Source organism: Cryptomeria japonica, chromosome 3, assembly GCF_030272615.1.
Source record: "Cryptomeria japonica chromosome 3, Sugi_1.0, whole genome shotgun sequence".
Lineage (NCBI taxonomy): Eukaryota > Viridiplantae > Streptophyta > Pinopsida > Cupressales > Cupressaceae > Cryptomeria > Cryptomeria japonica.
The window spans coordinates 701,958,929-701,979,116 of record NC_081407.1 but is presented as its reverse complement, the minus strand read 5'-3'; the positions used below and the strand labels follow the sequence as shown (position 1 = coordinate 701,979,116).

The 20,188-nt window shown below is 37.9% G+C and overlaps 1 protein-coding gene across 1 annotated transcript in view; it reads right to left on the bottom strand.

Annotated features, from left to right (window-relative positions):
* Positions 1-20,188, bottom strand: part of LOC131066990 (peroxisomal acyl-coenzyme A oxidase 1) — a 227,274-nt gene that overhangs the window by 170,137 nt on the left and 36,949 nt on the right. The window contains exons 4-6 of the mRNA XM_058001895.2: positions 5,994-6,203; positions 5,793-5,877; positions 5,519-5,681 (exon numbers count right to left, since the gene is read on the bottom strand). Of these exons, the coding sequence (XP_057857878.2) occupies positions 5,519-5,681; positions 5,793-5,877; positions 5,994-6,203 (458 nt within the window). The remainder of the gene's footprint in view (positions 1-5,518; positions 5,682-5,792; positions 5,878-5,993; positions 6,204-20,188) is intronic.

Below are 20,188 nucleotides of genomic sequence, written 5' to 3'. Positions count from 1 at the left end.
GGCACAGCCGGAGGGAGCTGTTGTATTCTCACCGTGTCGAGAGACTAGAGCAGAGGTAGTCGACTTGGATGACTCGTCAGGGGAGGCACATGGACTCAGTTGGGAACGAGGCGGGGGAGGTCGCCTCTGCTGGGCAGGCACCAGGAGATGGTACACCTTCGGTGGCGGCGGAGGTACCTTCACAGTAGGATACAGTCGTGGTCGTTCCACCAGGGACTTCACAGCCCTCGGCACAGACGGGGGAGGATGTTGAGACCTATCTAGCTGACATGGCTGATATGGTGACGAGGGGTAGGCGGGTGGTGGCCGTTGCCCAGTCGCAAGCATTGCAGCAGGTGGTGGTGGAGCTAGAGCAGGTCTTACAGTTTATGCGGGTGGGCTACCCGGCAGCCTTTGCTACCTGCTTGGAGTCTCAGGGGTGGCCGACTACGGAGACAGAGGAGATGCTCCAGGCTTGGAGGCTGCGTCAGCCTGTTGTGGAGAGTTGGGTGACGGTAGTTGTCCGCGAGATCGAGCAGGTCTACCGGGATGCCTATTACACATTGAGGCGTACACAGCAGGAGTTTGCAGTCAAGGAGGCTGCCCGAGTAGCGATGGAGAAGGAGGTGGCCAGTTAGCAGGCCTCATGGGCAGCCGAGAGGGCGCAGTTGTTGGCACAGCTAGAGATGGCCCGCACAGAGACAGCTGAGACCCGGGCAGCAAAGGCCGAGGTAGAGACTTGTCTGGCAGCCGAGCAGACTCAGTTGGTCTGCGCGACGGAGGCAGTGGATACAAAAGAGGAGTTGTTGGAAGCCGCACACATGGTGAAGACAGCTTTAGAGAAAGTAGTGGTGGCGGAACGGGATGTGGCTGCACGCACTCAGCAGGTGTATGAGCTCCGTGCCCGCTTGGCGGCCCAAACACCGACATCTCACCCTTCTGCTTCAAGGACACTTTCTCAGCGCCCTCCCTAGTCTTTCAGATATGTATATTGTATAGGTTGCATTATCTCCATTTTTGTATGGGTATTGGCTCGAACAACTTCTATGCTTTAGGCGATGTGTTTTGTAAGTTTGCAGCTTTTAATTTGGAGTCTTTGAATTTATATTGCAAATCCTTTCCAGCTTAGGCGTGGGTTTTTGGGAGTGCATTGGGATGCGTGCTTGGTGTGTTGGGGTGTTTAGAAGCTCATTTTCAGTTTGCTCTTAGTCGCTTTGTGTCTAGTGTCAGTTTGGGTGAGTTGTGGGGTGTGTTGAGTGAGTTTGGAGAGAGTTGGAAGCATTTTAGTGTGATTTGGTGCTGCTGGTTATGCATTTCCAGCCTGCTGTTATCTATATCAGATTTTAGGAAGTTGGTGTTGAGCTGGTTTGGTGATAGTATCTTTTGTGATCAGCATTCTTCTTCTTTTCTATATTTCCCATATTTTGTAAAGTTGAATAGTAGTACTATCAACCAATTCTGGACTGTAATCATGTAAATGTTGTTCAATTTACAATTCAATATGCAAGATGTATTCTAATTTTATTCTTTATATCTATGTATTATCTATCTCTATTATAATTTTGACTATCTTCTTTGTTTGGCAGGTAAGAGGAGTATTTATCGATTTCAATATCCTCTTCACAAATACCAAATGATATATATATATGAGAGGGGAGGATCAAGCAGTGCCTTGACCAGTCATGTCTTATGGACATGACCGATCAAGACACTACTTGATCACACCCCTTTGCATATGTTAACAACCGGTGTTTTAATTATTTACTAGCCCGATATTAATCGAGGTTCACGTAACATAATATATATGCCAATCGGTATTAACGGTGTTATTTGGCATGGCATATTAACCGATAGTAATCGGTGTCTATGTTAACCGACACCGATCACTAACTAAAGGTTGTATATATTAAACGGTGCATACTATGCCACCCGATAGCAACTCAATAATCTTATTTCATTTGCTGGGAACACATCCGATATAGATCGGGATAGATGGTTAACCTGATAACTATCGTTTATCACCAATGTGCCATGCCATAATATGATTATCGATACTGATATAAATGAGGAATGATTATCAAATAAAATAGCTTGAAGTTTTCTTAAAAGTATAATCGATAGGATAAATGATTGAATGAGAGACTTCATTTATCTCTCATTCAATCATTTATCTTACCGTAGCTACCATGCATTAACACTCCCTCTTAGCTAGGTAAGATAAATGAGAGCAGTGTATCAAGCATCACAATTTAAATGATAGTTAGCATTCTTTACACAATCTAACTTTCTAGGAAATCATATCACCTAATCACATGATATGAAGTATCACCTAAACACGTGAGACAAAAGTCCATCACATCATCTTGTGATGATAGGATATCACCTTAGCACGTGATATCAGTATTGCCTAAGCATGCAATACTTAAGGATAATCATATGAGAAAATATTCAATTCTCATCTTTATCCAAGTTGTGGTAGGTGCACTAACATTTCATATAAATGTTTTACCATAATACAATCATGGCTCATCCATGATACACCAGAGATCCAACATGATAACTGGTTTGGACATTATAAGATCGTCACCTTATAATGTCTCCATACAAATGTACATTATCTTGAGAGATCGTCACCTCTTAGATATGAACTCAGGGGATAAAAATCCAAAATATCCTATCATGACAAAGAAGTTTACACAGTAAACATCTTATTGATATGTAAATACAGATTACAAAGCAAATTACCTTTCTATCATACCTAAACCTTTTCTGAAGTGATCAACCTTCACCCTGGAAAGAGGTTTGGTCAGAATATCTGTCGTTTGATCTCCTGTACAAACATATTCTAATTGAATTACATTTTTGTCTACCATATCTCGCACATAGTGGTATGGGATCTCAATATGCTTGGATCTGTCATGGAACACTGGGTTAATTGAAAGTTTTATACCCGCTGAACAAGTAGAAGAGGCAGGCTTGCCGCCTATTTTTTGGTATTTGTAACTCAGTCCTCCCACTAAATAAGTGGTCGAGTGATAAGTTTTATGTATTGTCCTCCCACTGAAACATGCGGTAGAATGATAGCTTTATGTAATGTCCTCCCGCTGAAATACGCGGTAGAGTGATTGAGTTTAAGTTTCTTATTGTTTTCCTTGGCTGGTTTACCGCCAAAAAGTTTAGTTTCTATCCTGCTGGATAGGCAGAAGGGGCTGACTTGCCGCCCGTGCATTGTAATTTCAGTTTGGTTTATGGTGCTAACGATCTCTAGAACATCGTATGCTCTCACCCTCCCAGATTGGGCTCTTGGTGAACAAAAGGTGGAAGGGTTCCCTTTTAGTTGTTTGGATTATTTCTCTAACCTTAACGGGTTATTGTGTTTGCTTTGTAATTCTTATTGAAAAATCAAAAAAAAATTAAGGGGAATATTACAGTTTGCAAGTCTGATATAGAAGAAGGCAGCCATATAAGTTACTCAGCAAGCTTTTTTGCAGCAGCAACTAATCATCTTCTTCCACTCCAAGGTGGTTCCCACAAATAGGTAAAGTTTAGCCCTTGATTTTGATGATGATTGCAACTGAAATATTCTTTGTATAGCCTTCCAAAGGTTCCAACAGCTTCCAAACACCCAAGAATGGTGCAGCCTAACCAGCAAGCTACACAGTCAGAAAATCCTTTTCAAAATACTCTAGAATCAGTCCAAAACTGATCTAACACTATCCCAATTTGATGTTATTGATAAATGTTTATAAAACCAACTCTTAAAATGGAAAATGATAACTTTCTTGACCCCACACAAGCCATAAAGGGTGTCAGCCTAGCACACAAGCTGCTCACTTAGAAAATGATTCATAGATTGCTCCAACTTCCCCAAACTGATATAAATCTTGAACCAATCAACTGGAAATGAAGAAACTTGATGACCCAAATACTGAAATGCAAGAATATGTCTCTTTTGCACTTCAAACAAGCCAAGAAAGGGCTTAACCTCTCAAGTAGGCACCTCTTTCAGATTTCAACCAGCATATTAACCTCTAAACTAATTTCTTTGAAGCCCAAATGAAATTCTTGCAAATGGAATTCCCTTGCACACTCTGGGTTGGTCTTTCACAATTGCAAGTGTGATTACTTGTGCAGGTTTCCGTCTTCACAAGCTCCTCAAACTCGGTCTAGCAAGCTCCTCTAAGGAGGCAAAGGTAAAATAACAACAATAACATGTCTCTTTTGGTTCCCAAGTTGCCCTTTTAACATCCTCGAAATGGTATGCCCTAACTAGGATTCCCATCATGTGCCCACTTTATGTTTTATTTTTGAGTTTATGAAATATTTAATAAACTCACTAATGTATTTCATAAATTTTATTTTCAATGCTTCTTCCTCTCTCCTCAAAGGGGCATCCACTTAAACATGTCTTGAATTTGCCTTTTCATTAATATTCACAAATACCCCCTTAAACCTTGAGATTAATTAATTCTTGTAATATCTCACTCAATTGCTTTTTCTAAAAAATCTTTTAGGTTTTTTTTCATAATTAACTTTCTCTCTCCTCAAGGGCGTCTAGCAAGGAGGCACCTCACTCTCTGACTAGACTTAAGTCACTTTCAGGAGGTGTTTTTCTTGATTTTAATGTTAGTTTTAAACTGGCAACATTGGTGATTGTATAACTATTAACTGATTCCACCAAGTTTACTCTAGAGTGCCATCTGAAATAGGAGAATAATCACCAAATCCAGTGTCCTCTATCCCTCCTATCAGTCTACAAGGACTCATTAATAGACTGATCCTGAATACTGATAGTGACTAGGAAGAGGGGACATTACAGATTCCTTCTGCTGGTCAAGAAAACTCTCCAATGGCCTGAGTTTTAGCTTGGACATGGCAGACCTGTTTAGGCATTCTTGAACAGAATATTCTGTGTATGTTGAGGCTTCTTATACATATTCATATTCAAAAAAACATTACTACATATTGATACAAATGCATTATAATCTCAGTTGTGTATCATTCCTGATATGGCACTATGGGAAAGCTTAATATTACAGCTGCACAAACACAGAATGTATTCCTGGACATTGTTAACTTCTGTAATAGATTTTAGTCATGCAATGTTTTGGACTGTGGCAATAACTGGGCTTTACATTCAAATCAGTAAGCTGCAATTTCTCTTGTATCTCAGTTTCATAGTTGTTAATGTTCAGTATTGGTAATTTACACATTAATGTCATTGCTATTCATCTGCTTCGTGCACTTGTCTGAGTTGTAAGTGAAATATTCAAAAATTGGAAGTAAACAAACAATCAACTCCTCATATACACTTTATATATGCAAGCTAACTGTTCAACAAAATTACAATGAGTGGAAAAGGCAAAAAATTAGAAGCAAACAGGCTGGTTAGCCTCTTACACATGTTTAAAGTACCACTAAAAGTAATAGAGATATATTCTTGTAAAGTTGGGCAAATCGGTTATTGCATAAAAATACCACTTCAGCAAGAGAGCATCTTTTTAGGTTGAAAATCACAAACTAGTGTGCTATATTATACCGCATCAGCAAGTTTGTACGAGGTATTCGCGTGTGATTAAACCGCAAAAAACCATTATCCACTGTATTGTTTCCACCATTCCCAAACTTCTGACCAATATCACCTACTGTTATCGTTGTCAAAGGTTTGTGATCCTCCAAACTCCTTATTTGTACAATGAATGCTGTCCTACATGTAAATGCTTGGTTAGACATCTGTACCATAAAAAAGATTTTATGTACTTACATGCTAGTGGTCATTTTTATCATTGTGCTAAGAAATTTGACAAACATACCATGCACACCATAATCCTTGTCCAATATGAGGTGTGCATGAACTATTGCATGTGTCGCAACTTTACCCAAGCCTCCTGGCCACCACTATCAAAACATGAACTTAAGCCATAATGTTAATTTTGGGGGCCATAAGAAATAATAAAATAACGCAAAATTTCATTATTAGAGGGCAATGCCAACAAGGGTTTTTGAGTAATCACTTTTGTAGATGAAAGAGTTGGACTGTTCAAGATAAATTCGTCAGCATATGGATCAAAAGTTGCTGTAGTTTCTAGCCCTTGTACATTAGAACCGTGTCCAAGTTCTGTCTGTGCGTAACAACCAATGATTGCCATGCTAGTTGCTAAAGGGAGCCACTTTTTTTGTTGTTCTGGAGTTGCCTGAGTCCTTAGTACAGGGACAAACATATTCTGCAAACAAAGAAAAAGGTCATCCTAAATTGACTAGGCTTTTAAAAATGTACCAGAAATAATTTTATAACCTGACATTGAAGAGTATCACAATTTGATCAAGAATATCATACTGACATAGAATTTCTCAGTTAAAATATTATAAATCTTATAGGACACGTGAAGAAATCTAAACTATTAAAAAAATGTTAAACATTGTTCTCTAAATAACACAGAAACCTTGTACCATTTAATGAAACTTTTCCTGCACAAAAACTGAACTTTGACAGAGCTGGTGAGCACAATATGAGAGATGCAGGCATGGGAGAAATCAGGTCTCATGACAGTACTATGCTTTTTGCATGTAACAAATATCAGCATACTCAAACCAAAATTTTGGTCAAGTTGATAGCTTTGTAGGGTAGAAAGGAATCTCACACAACCAAACTACAAATTGCAGGTGATTCTCAAATCATAATCAGAAAAGTTGAAAAATAGAATGGAGACCTTCCTCAATAAAAACAATATCTCCAAGGGTTCCCAAAGATCAAATTTTAGCATCAAAGAAAATCAACCAACAAATTACCAAATGCATTGGCAAATGAAGCAATAGCTAGAGCAACAAATGGCAGTAATCAAATGTTTGAAAACCCTATTACTCTCTCTTTATTGATATCCCTATGAAACTTTGCCTACACTCAAGTTGGTGGTCTTAGACATAGTTTTAGGACTTGCCAATACTTGGCCAGATCATTAGTCTTTTTGCCAGCTGTGCTGAATCAACCAGACTCGAGCCCTGATTCTAGCTAAGTCTCACTCAAGTCTCAATCTTGGACTTTTGAGTCCTAACTCCTAAGCTTGGAATCTTGTAGCACCTAAACATATCCAGCCACACTTTTTTAAGTGGAAATTCATCAGTTGAGTCATTTTTTGCTCTTATTCACACATTTCACCCAACAAAGCATTAACATAGCAAGAAAACGATTTGAGCAGAAAAAATTTCAGGTATTGAAAGTTGATCAAATCATCAAACAAATAAGTAACTATTATTTTCTTTTCCTTAAATTGATTTGAAAATCAAAGAAACTTAAAAAATTAGGGGAAACGCTGCAATGATCACCCCTACTTTATTTGAAAGTTTTGACAACTGAAATCAAATATTGATTGCAAACTAGGATACGCAGCTATCATATAATCCGATATAAAAAATCACAGTTATAACATTGCAGATTACAAATCAAAAGGAGAACGATAGCTCCATCAAAACCCCCACTCTGATATAAAAAATCAGAGTTATAACATTGCAGATAACAAATCAAAAGGAGAATGTTAGCTCCATCAAAACCACCAGATGGTAGATATAAGTTCAATGAGCAGCCCAAGGTGAAATGCCCTGATAATGGAGTCAACTGTGTTATATAACCTGATAGATGCAGCCCCACAACTCTGCTACAGATCTGATGTAATTCTAAGTGATGGAAGGTCTGATGTTTGATTGTATAAATGCCCTCACACATGCCCAGCAACGCCCACACCTTCAAATGATATGGAAAGTGGCAGCTAGATGTCTGTATTGACCGGACTGGGACTGAAATGGCACTCTGTTGGCTTCAAGTTCATCAAATACAATGCCAAACAATCACCAAACACTGAAGACTAACCCAAAACTACTTGTTTTCTTCCAAAGTGGTAGGAAATGACTATCTTAAGGTCTGTAACAACATTCAAACATTACCAGCAGTGTCATAAAGGTCCTCAACACCACCCAGCAGTTCTGTAAGCATGATTGAGAGGGCAGCAGCATTGAACATACCCCTGTGACAGGTCACAGCAGCATAAAACACTTCCAATACACCAAACACTCACACCGAGGACACTCCCAAGACCTCAAATCAATCTTGTATTCACCAAGCACTACTGCACATATTCTAATTGACTGAAAATGGTAAGCTATAGGACAGCTACAAATCTTTGGACAGAACCATTAAAAAAGGGTGCTGATATAGAAGGGTGATTTTGCCTAGCAAATTCATATCTCCTTTAACACATGTTTGTTTGACTTGACATTGATAGCAAATGTCATATCCCCGTGTAGACAACGGGATCATGAGAGGCATAACTATATGAGATTTATACACATGTATATTTTCCAAATTTCCAATTAATAAAATTATGTTGACCGATTAAAGGTGTTTACGCCTTAACTAATATTATTAATGAAAGAATGCATCCTTTTCCAACCATCTCCGAAAAGACGCCATTCTTTCAAAAAGGGGTCGCGTGATTTCAAGAAGGTATAAACCACGCCACCAAGGGAAGCACAGGGAAGAAAGGAGGAAGAACGGGAAATCGAAAAGGAGAAGCGACAAACAGGTAACCCTGTTACTCGAGATTAATATTAATTCTGTTTCATTTGCAATGCATCCAAGTGGCCAGCGGGATAGTCTGTGGACGTATCAGGCTGAATCGATGGTGAGGAGTGTCACTGGTTCTTCCCAGCGATGAAGAACCAAAGCCTAGACGTGCAGAACACCCCCCTCCTCATCGTCGGTAGTCTGGTACGCTCCCAGGTTAAGCCATCTGGGTGGCTCAGGTCGTCCATGTTGTTATCTTCCATTGAAAGTATTGTCATACGCAAGTTGCTTCAATCTTAATTTCTGTAATTTACTTAAATCTTTACAGGATTAAACATAGTTCATGTAGTAGTACAGGCAACATGCTAGTAATCAGATTAATTATTATTCAATACATAATGTGTATCCGTAAATAAACATTTTACAGTGAATCAATCATATTTATAATGCGTAAAACTAAAGCAATGAAAGTTATAGTGAGCTTATCATTCACGCCAGATATAAGACCTGCAATATCAGGTCGAGTTATTAATTATTAAAATGAACTCTAACCACAGACAACGATGAACTAAATAAATATACATAAACCATTAATCCACAAACACATTAATGTGAGATAAGGAAAAGAACTATAATTACTAGCAATCATGCTTCTGCAATTAAACAAGAACGTAATGAATCCACACTACAATTAACAGAATGAGTAAAACCAAGTAACACATATTCTGAAATCATTAATCTTTGTTCCCTGTAGACATTTGTTATCTTCCTGCTGTTTTCTGTTTCTTAGCACATTCGGAATAAGGTGGTCCCAGCCAGGGGTATGCTGGGCCCATCCTCAGGTAACCCTATGAGCCCTAAGAGACGGGATGGGTTTGGATGGGTAGCCTAGCCAACCTGAAGCGCCCCCAACGTCCTGACTGGGTCTATTTTTATGTAACTGAATTACTATTATTGCTGATATATATGAATTGCAATGTCTATAATGCTGCAGGGAACCCTCGATCCGATTTATTGCCCTAACCAAACCATTGGAGTGACGAAGGTGATCCTAATCTCAGGAAAGCAAGGCAGGTACAGCAAAGGTACATTACAGCAAATGATACCATAGTCGCAGAATTGGACTTGGAGAGCACTCAGCAAGTCCAAATTTTTTGACTCGACGAATACTCGGAAAAAACTTGGCAACTTAGAAAGTACTAAAAATTAAAATTTCTTAAAAAGACCAGTTTTTTTTCAAAATTCAATTACAAAATATATTAAATTAAAAATTGACATCTCAAAAGAAGAAATGCATGGTTTATAGCAAAAAAAATGTGTGGAAAACGAGTTTAAACTAGTGTTTAACCCACATAGGCATTTTTATCCACGTTTATCTTGTGTCTATAAAAACTCATGAGTTAAACTTGTAAAAACTTGTAAAAACTTGAGCAGAAAAAATAGAGTACTCAGCAACTTGGAGAGTAACTGCAAAGTTTACAAACTACTAATGATACCACTAAGCTTGGCATCACTTTGGAAGAGGAAAAACCACAAAAAATTTAGTGCTACACCATGAAACCCTCACACCATGCATTCATTGTGCCCTGTAAATGGTACAACATTCATTGGATTGACAAAACTCCAATGATTAGCCTCAAAAGGCCCTCCAATAGAGTCACCTAGCATTAAAGATCACTTTGCATATGATTTCATATCATTCAATCCCATTGACCCATTTCCCAATGCATTTCATGAAAATGTGATGCCATTTTAGCAAGGAAATTGAACACTACAAACTCTACAAAATCTCAACATATTAATCAAACCAAAACTTCAACAAACATATATCAGCAAATCTCAAGTCTTTGCAAAACACAACAAACCCCATTGAAGCTCCAATGTGATTTTTGAAATGAAACCACCATAAATCAGCTAACGAGGATCTTTCACCACCGAAACTAGCAAACTCAAAAGGGTTTCGTCCTCAAGCGTTTTTGAGAAGAACACAAGTTCTCTCCAAAATGCAAAAGCAAAATCAAATTCATCAACAACCCCAAACAATGAGCCCTCAGCCTCCTTTTATAACTTTTTGAAGCAATAAAATATTACTTTTTTCTTTACTTGCTCCAAAACTCCTTAATGAAATAAATAATAACTCTCTGACATAATTTTCACCTTTTTGAGGAATAATAATGTTTTCTAATGAATTAAGTTTTTTTTCCAAGGCGTCCATTAGAAATAACTTTTCAACACCTTTAAAATGAGCTATTACCCTTAGTTTTCCCTTTTAAATTCCAATATTAAACAACTTAAGTGAAATATTAATTAAATTACTCGATATATCCAAGTTGAAGAAATACCCCAAATGATATAATTTTGCAATTTGATCATACCAAAGTGATATTGAAGACTAGATGACGATTAGAGACAACTAAGTGACTTTCGAAAAATATCCTACTCAAAAATTTGGAGAGCACGCAAAAGGTCAAAAATTGATGCTAAAAGCATCAAAGGGTTTCGTCTAACCAATGGAACTCAAAACCAAGAACAATTCCTTTGCAAGACTAATCAAATGCTTCTCCAAGAACGTTGAATTTCTCCCTAACTAACCAATTAGCCTTTGGAAGATTTGGAAACTAGCTAAATGTGCACGAATTGGCTAAGTGCCAAAAGGGGACATTAAAAATTCTATCAAAAAAAACTCCTTTCCCCTCATCCCTTATTTCCTAACACTCTTAGCTTCTATTTCCATTCTATTTTTTTAAATAAAAACTTATCATTTTGCTTGCTACTGATTTTTTTTTCCAAGCTAAAACAACAATGTCAAGTTCAATACAAATGAGTGGCAGAAAAGATTCTAAATGAAAAGATGGGACATTGAGAGCTATCAAAGGCCAAGTCACTTGCAATAAATACAAGCAGCCTATGATAGGAGAAATTAATATATTAAAATACCACCTTGCTAAAATTCATGGCCAAAATATGAAGACATGCCCTAAGGTTTCCAAAGAGGTTACAAAAGAGATGAATGCCCTACAACCTGAGTTTGAAAGCAAAAAAGTGGAAAAGCAAATGGCAAAGGAAGCAATAGTGGCAGTGATGAATTGGAATGTACCCATGGATTCCTTTGTTATCCCAATTCCAAGCATCTATCATCCACATTCCTCTATTGGTGAGTTATGAAGGGTTCTATTTCTACTTCTAGCCGTATTCCTTCATCATGACCAAATTTCTTTATCCCACGCATTGTTCCAAGCAAAAAAACTCACTTGAAGGTATTGCTTGGAAAAGGAAAAACGCCATGAGGCTAACTAAGATGGTAGCAGCAAACTTTTAGTACTATAATAATTTACCCCTTCAATGTAGGGAACAACCCATATTGGGAAGTGTTGGTAAATGCATTAACAGTTGCTAGTAAGCGGCTTAAGACTACAACCACTAGAGAATTGTGTGGGCCATTGCTAGAGCACTGTACAAAACTAATGGCTTGAGGTCGATGATCATAAGAAAATATGGTGGACAAAAAGCTATAGAATCTTATCAAATGGATGGACAAATGGACAGAAGGACTCAACTTTTTAATGGTTTCTAATCGCACATTGTTGTTCTTTAAGTTTGTAGATGTCTGTTGGTTGAAAATTTTGTACACTTGGGGAAATATACAAAATTGTGGTTTCAACCACAGCGTGTGAGTAAAACTCTCCTAATTAAGGGAAAGCTCCCCCTATCTAACTACAACTTTAAAAATAAAATGGGATGGGACAACAGTCTTTCTTCTTCTTTCAAGAAAGCCAATATCCTTTTCTCTTCATAGAAAAGTGATAGCAATTTATCATAAAACAGCAGTAACAACTTTTTGACATGAAATGAGAGAAAGGAAATGAAGTTTCCTGAAAGCTCAAAGACTTCCGTCACTTCCTTCGGGACGAGACAACAATATCAAGCTCAAAGTCTTGATTATATGAAGTCCTATCTACCCTTTTCTGTACTAACGCTATCAAGAACAAATTATAACAGCTCAAAGATTGCAATATCTTATTCTTTTCTACATAAAACAGTGGGAAGTAGTATAAGCTCAAAGACTCACAGTTATTTCTCACAAAATCTGCTCCTAAATTCTCTAAAGAATAAGTGCAAGCACAAAGACTTACAGCTCCTCTCAAAAGAATATTTATTCTAATTTATATTAACCTCAAATACTTGCAGCACAAAGACTGCAAATCAAATTTGATTAAGTTCTTTGAAGAAACACTTGCAAAAAAGATAATATAGAACACAAACTCAAGAATGTAGCACAAATACTCAAAGCTTGAGCAAATTCCTTATATTTCTTTCAATTCTCGAATATAAACATGAAAGTTCAAAGACTTCTTTGCTGTAAATTTGGCAGAGTTTTTTGCTTGCTTTCCAAAAGATGAAAATTACAATAGACCCCTCAAGTATTTATAGAAGGGGAGTCTTGAGAAAAAGGTGGGAGGATCCCAACTAACTTGAAAAATTCGCTCAACCACCAAGACTTATTCAATAACTGACTATGACTTATTCCAACTACAGTCCTAACTAAACTCAAACTGTAATTGCCTTACATGTAATTACAAAAGTGCAAGTAAAGACTTAACTTGCAATTTACAAAAGGCTTTTACATGTAACTTGTCAAAAGAAAAAATACAACTAAAAGATTACAAATCTGGAAAAATACAACTAAGTGTTGAAAAACACTTAAGCTGCAGCACGTGAAGACATGAATCCTTCAAACTTCTGGATGATCATTCGTAGTTCGTCAGGATCCGATTCATGGGTGTTCTTGGCAACAACCATGGTCTTCACAATGGTATCGTAGCATCAGAGGAGCATAGAGTTGTTCTTCTCCAAGATGGATTGAATTTCATGCAAAAAGGTTTGGTGTTTCATCAAAATTTGAATTGAAGCAGCTGAGAATTGTTCGCTCCTCCATTCATTATGAATCCTCATTTGTAAATCTGCAAGAACTTCTTCTTCTGGTATCAGCTCTCCATCTTGACGTATTATGTTACAAGAGGCCTTTTCACAATGAGAAACAATATCTTGGAAAACTTCATCCTGTAATCTCATTGCATCACCAATCTCCTCAATGAGGGATTTAAGAACAAGGGCCTTATTTTCCAGAAGTACATGACCCTGGAAGGGATAATGGCATGCTCCTGTAGAACATTCAACTGTTGTTGGGGCATGGTGTGCCAGACTGTCAAACTACCTTCAACACTTTCTAGATTCTGTTTAAAAACGTCGGAGGTATGACTCAATTTCTCTTCAATAGTCTCCAACTTAGACATCATCTGAAAAATGTCTTTCAACACTTGTGCACATAGATCATGAAGCTGATCAACCCAAGAATCCAATGCTTGAACTTTCTGAGCAACCCTTTCAACTCCACGAATTGATTCTCGTGCCTCGATAGAACTTGAAGGATTACTCACTTCACCAGTATGTTTTGTGATTTTACAAATAGCTGCAACAAGTTGTCGGTTGTCCTCTTCTAGCTTGTCTTTCTTAGCTAAAAGTTCATCGCACTGTTGTACTAGTGAAGCTACAGAAAACTGGGCATCATGTTTAATCACCTCATGCGTTTGCTTACCCAATTCTATCCTTGTAACTTTGTAATCAGTGGCTGACATCTCTTTAAGTGGCTTATCTACAAGGGGTTCAACAATTTCAACTACCTTCATCTTGTTGTTGTCAACAGTTACTCTGGAGATAGTCTTGGCCTTTTTAGCAACCTTGGGTCTAGACTGTTTCAGTTGCTGATAATCAAAGGCATTAGGTGAGATTTCTTGCTTCTTCCTTTTTGGAGTAAAAGAACTAAGCCATGGAGGTAAAGCCATCAACTCTCCTTCAATAACAGCTGCAAGCAAAGGAGAAGCGGTTTCTGTTTGAACAACTGTGGTCATCCTAGGAGGAGTGTCTGTTTGGATGGCGACCACAGTTTGCTCAGTGACCAATGGGCATGAAGATTGCCTCATAAATTCTTCAAAGCCAGAAGTGGAGGTATCAATCTCTGACAGCTGGATACATGCAGGAGTATCTTCAGGAACTTCCAGCACACTCTCTTGTTGATGATCAGGAGGCGGCTCGTATACTGAAATAGGAACGGCATTTTGAGGAGACTCTTCCACCATTATGTCAGGAGGAGAAAGGGGCGTCTCAATGGAAACTAGGGAAGGGATCTCATGAGGTGAGTCCGAAGCTGGAGACTTAGGAGCATCATCAGATTGCTGCCCTTCTTCTGGATTATCAAGATCAATCACCTGAACATGAAACCATGACTTTTCCTTTCCACGAACTGTCGCCTCCTCGGGAGGAAGCACTACTGCCCGACTAACTCACAATTTGATCCTAGTGCCAGAAGATGATGCGCCTTCCTTGTTGTCAACCTGAATCTCAGACTTACGTCCAAGAGGCCTCCTAAATCCCAGACTTACGTCCAAGAGGCCTCCTGAATCTCAAACTTACGTCCAAGAGGCCTCGTAGAATCATCTTCTTTTCCAACCTTGATTTTGATGAGTCTAACACCATTACTTTTCAACCAAGCGTTGGTGTTAGCCAAGATAGGCTGAAATCTCTCAAGAATGGATATGCACTCCTTGTGTGACCATTGGATTAAAGGAAGTGGAGCTTCCTCAACCCTTCGTGAAATATATTCAGGATCAAGTACATGCCCATCGTCAATCATCCCTTGTGGAATATCCACCAAGTTCAAATCAACAACTTGCTCAACAGTGAGCCTGCAATAATCCATCTTCAGAATTTCCACTTTTGTACGGAGATCTACCCAGATATCCTCAATACGATGCACGTGCATGAAGGATTTTTTGATCTTTTCCTTCATACCCCGGTAATCAAAATCAGCTCTGGACTTAAACCTTTTGAGCTTAATTTCCTGCATCTCAGTCTCCATTGCCTTGGCTTTGACGAATGTGACAAGAGAATAGTGGCCAATTTTCAATGGGTTTGTTGTAGAAATCCCCATTCCAACCTTATGTCTGACAGACTGATGAGCGTGGACAGCCATGATCTGTCTTCCCAACTCCATAAGAATGATCTTATCAGTTGGGTATCTAGGAAGCATGTATGGCTGCCCACTATAGCATCTGACTCTCATATAGGTAAAGGTCAGGAATTGAAGAAACAAGCATCCATACTCATTCACTCTTTCCCATGCCTCATCTGATACCCTTTTGTTCTTCAGAGTTCTGTCAAACTGACACATGAAGTAACCGAAGAATGCATCTTGAACTCTTCTGAAATGCAATCTACTGGGTCTCAAAGGCAGCTGATCATAGTATTCCCATAGCGGTATAAGCAAGGAGTCACCCTTGGTAGAAAGACCAGGGAAATGTCTGAGTGACGCTGCCAAATACACTAAGTATGAATTCATATAGAAAGTCATGGTGGAAGGGACTGCTGCAAGTTGTTCGCACAAGGCATCGCTGATGACTTCTCCCCATGATATATGATGGGACTGCCTTATGAACATGACGAACTGGTACATCCAGGGCTCAAAAACATTAGAATGTTCAAGACCCATTATCCTGCTGAGGAGAGTAATCATGTCCCCAATCTCCCATTTGAAGTCACAGCGGTACAACTTATCCCACCTTGAGAAGGCGGCTCGTGGCTCATGAATCCACCTGTTAATATGACGTTTGCAGTCCTTTTCCCTTTTTACATAGTACTCAATTGCACTATCTTTGGAGATTTCCATATAAACAGGTGCAGATGGTATTCTGAAGACTTTATCAATTGTGTCTGCATCAAGGCGGATTATTGCTTCGCCATCATCATTTTTAATGGTTCTCGTCTCCTTGTCAAAGTGATGGGCGCAAGCGAGAACAAATTCAAGTTCTAGGGCAGCCACTGGAAAAGAAGATGCGTGATGGATATGGCTGTCCAACAGCCGCTGCATATTGCTATCCTGCGCATCCTCTACCCTCTTGACAAATTCTGACATGTCCACATGCCCTATCTCTGTATCTTTTATGCGATCCAAGGGAGAAGAGACTTGAGAAGGTGAAACCTCATTTTGGTACTGATCATATTTATACTTCATCTTCTTTGGAATTGGAGATGACGGTAAATCTGACATTGAAGGACAACCTAGTATACTGTGATGAAGACTTAAAAGTGTTAAGGCAACATCATAATCAGCTGCAACTAACATTTTTCCTTCTTCAAATGGGAAGAACTTCAACCCTGCACTTCACGATTTTGTAAGAGAAAGAGGGGAAATAAATGGGAAATGCCAGGAATCTTGACTTTGACCAATTTCGGATCTTGGGGAAAATTTTACAAGTATACAAGTTTGGAAGAGCGCACATGCAATCGGACTTTTAAAACCCGAATGCAAGTATACTTGTAAAATGGTAAATGGAGAAATGAGTGAAAAATGAGAATTAGACTTCCGGGAAATGACGTGAACGGAAAGTATGGATATAGGCGTTATGGGTGGATAAAAATGGAAAGATTTTGGGAATGACATTTTCATGAAAATGGGAAGAAATTTGAACATGCAATCCGGTTCTAAAATCCCAATTTTGGAAGGATGGGCATTTTTCATCTTTGCAACTTGGAATTTCAACAAAAGATGGTTAAAAATTTTAACCGTAAGGGAAGAACAATGATTTTCATCCAACTTGTAATCGGGATTTAAAATCCCGAATACAAGTAAAGAGGAAAAATGGGGAAGATCAATGCAATTCAAAAATTGCTTTTCAAGGGGGAAAATCTCTCTCACAAAACGGATTTTTGGGGAAAAAACAACATATATACAAATTTACAAATTTACAACTAGAAAGGAAAAATAAGAAAATGAAACAAGAAAAGGAAAGAAATCATACCTTGTTTCAATCTGAAAATGCCTCTACAAAAGATGATCAATCTTTGGAAGAAAGAAGAATAGCTCTTAAATAGAGATAAACCACAATCAAAAACCTTTCCCGCGTTTTATTAAAACGCCATAAGCAAAAACGTGGCAGCAAATGCAAATAAAATGGCCCAAGGAGGGGTCGAATCTTCTTCCAACTTCAACGCCTAGGCAAGAGAGGCAAAAACGCCTTAGGAGAATGCAACGTTATGGAGTAAAAATCTCCCAAAATGTGGATTCAAGGAACCACGTGGTAAACCATTTTTTGCAGAAAATAAGGGTAAATCATCACAAAACAGCAGCAACGTGTTCTTCAACCCACAAAAATCGCCTTGCTACAAAATCGCCTCCTTACTCCTTGAATTTCTCCACAAAAAATTGGAATGAATTTGTGGAAAAATTGGCTTAGGAGAATAAAATCGGGTTTTTGGGAAGAAAATACAAGTTTTAATTCATGTATTCAAATTTCACATGCAATAGAGGAAATCAGGTTTTATTTCCCATATAACAAGTTTTAAATGTCACTTTTCCCTCAACAAGGCAAAATCAGGTTTTGAAAATGAAATTACAAGTTCAAAATTTTTTAATTTGCACTTTATAGAGAAAATCGGGTTTTTTGGGCAAAATAGCAAGTTTTAAATGTCACTTTATTTCATTTCTAGGCAAAATCGGGTTTTGGAGAGAGATGTGCAAGTTACAAATTACTTGTAAAGGGAAAATAAAATCCCTATAACAAGTTTTAATAACTTGCACATATAAAATAAAGGTTAAAAATCCCTATTACAAGCAAAAGACATTAAAATAGGGGTTTTTCAAAAGAATTACAAGTTAACTTGTAACTTATCCAAAAAATCCCTATTACAACTTAAATAACCAAAAAGCAACAAGGGGGAAATAAAAAGCAAATTACAAGTTCTTATTTTTCAATAAAGTGCACTTGTTATTAGCCAGAAAATTTCCCTGCAAAGACCAAAACAAAGGAAATCATTAAAACTTGCAATTCAAGGAAAATTTCCCACCTGCAGTCAGGGAGAAAAAACTCAAAATTGAAGGAAAGACATAGCAAATGAACCCAGAATGTGACGAAATTCGAAACGCAGTTCGAGGATGGACTGAGGATTAAGCCAGTCTAAGGATTAGGCGAAATTCTGCCTCGAGAAGCGTGTCATAAAGTAAAATTTTCATTTATTGACAAAAATTTCATGTAATGGTCCTTCATTTTTGAAAACAAAAATGAGGACAACAATGTCTCGCATGAAGTCAAAAATGTTGAGGCTTTGTGCAATCTATTGGACGGGGTGATCAAGGAGATTGGGGTTTAGAATGTTTTCCAACTTGTCACAGACAATGCAACAGCATATGTAGCTCCAGGGAGACTTATTATGGAAAGGCATCCTACTATTTCTTGGACTCCTTGGGTTGCACATTGCCTGAATTTGTCGTTAGAGGACATTAGGAAGATTGGATGGCTCAAAAGTGTGGTTGGAGATGCTCAATAGGTTACCAAATTTATCTATAACCATACTTGAGTCCTTTCTTTGATGTGAAAGCACACAAATGGCAAGGAGCTTGTGTTACTAGGAGTGACATTGTTTACTAGCCACTTCCTCACTTTGCAAAGCATTCTTGCTGCAATTCCTCATCTTAAGCAATTGTTTGTATCTGATGCTTGGTTGGAGTCTCCATTTTCCAAAAAAAGAAGAGGAAAAAACTGCAAAAACAATTTTCAATGACTTATTCATCAAAAATGGAGAAGAGTTAATTAGGGTAAGTAGTAAATACAAACATAAACTTTATACAAAGTTATCTATTTTTTGTATTTTTTGGGGTTATTTTTGTAATTCAAAATTGTTTCCAATTTTTTTGGTGATAGAACCTTTGGTCAAGGTTCATCATATGGTGGATGTGGACGACATGTTAATTAGTTTCCTCTATGACGCCTTGGATAAGGCCAAAGAGACCATTTTGAATTACTACGATGGAAACAAAAAAAATATGAAATCATTTGACACATCATTGATTGCAAATGGACAAACCAACTCCACTGTCTGATATGTGCCTTAGCCAACTACCTAAACCCAAAGTTATCCTTCTCTGATACATTAAGGCTAATGAGGCAGTCATGGTAGGTATTATTTCATGCATTGATAAGAATCGATGATGCCAAAATCTGAGATAAGAGACAAAGTTCTTATTGAGTTGGAAGAGAGGTTTACTATATCTTATTTATGAATTTGGCAATGTACTCTACAAATATCCATTTTACATACAGAATAATTAACTTTCTATATTTCATCTATATATTCAAGGCCTACAAGGGTGTGAGGGAAGGCTCTTTTCTTCAACTCAAGCAAGTCAAAGGAGAGAAAAACAACAACCAAGTAAAAAAAAATTACTCAATAAAGTAGAAATTAGAAACTTGATTCTTATATTTTTTTTTTAAAAATTGTAGATTTATGGTGGGAGAATTATGTTGGCGGCATGGCAAATCTTCAAAGGCTAGCCATTTGTATTTTGTCCTATCCCTATATTTTTTAAAAGCTTTTTGTAGATTTATGGTGGGAGAATTATGGTGTTGGCATGGAAAATCTTCAAAGGCTACCCATTTGTATTTTGTCCTAGTCCTATAGTGCTTATGGCTATGAACACAATTGGAGCCTATTTGAGAGCATTCACACAAAAAAGAGAAACAAGTTGACCCAAAAGTGCCTTAATGATCTTGTCTTTGTTCGATACAACATTTGCCTTCAAACTAGAAAGGTGGAAGGCAT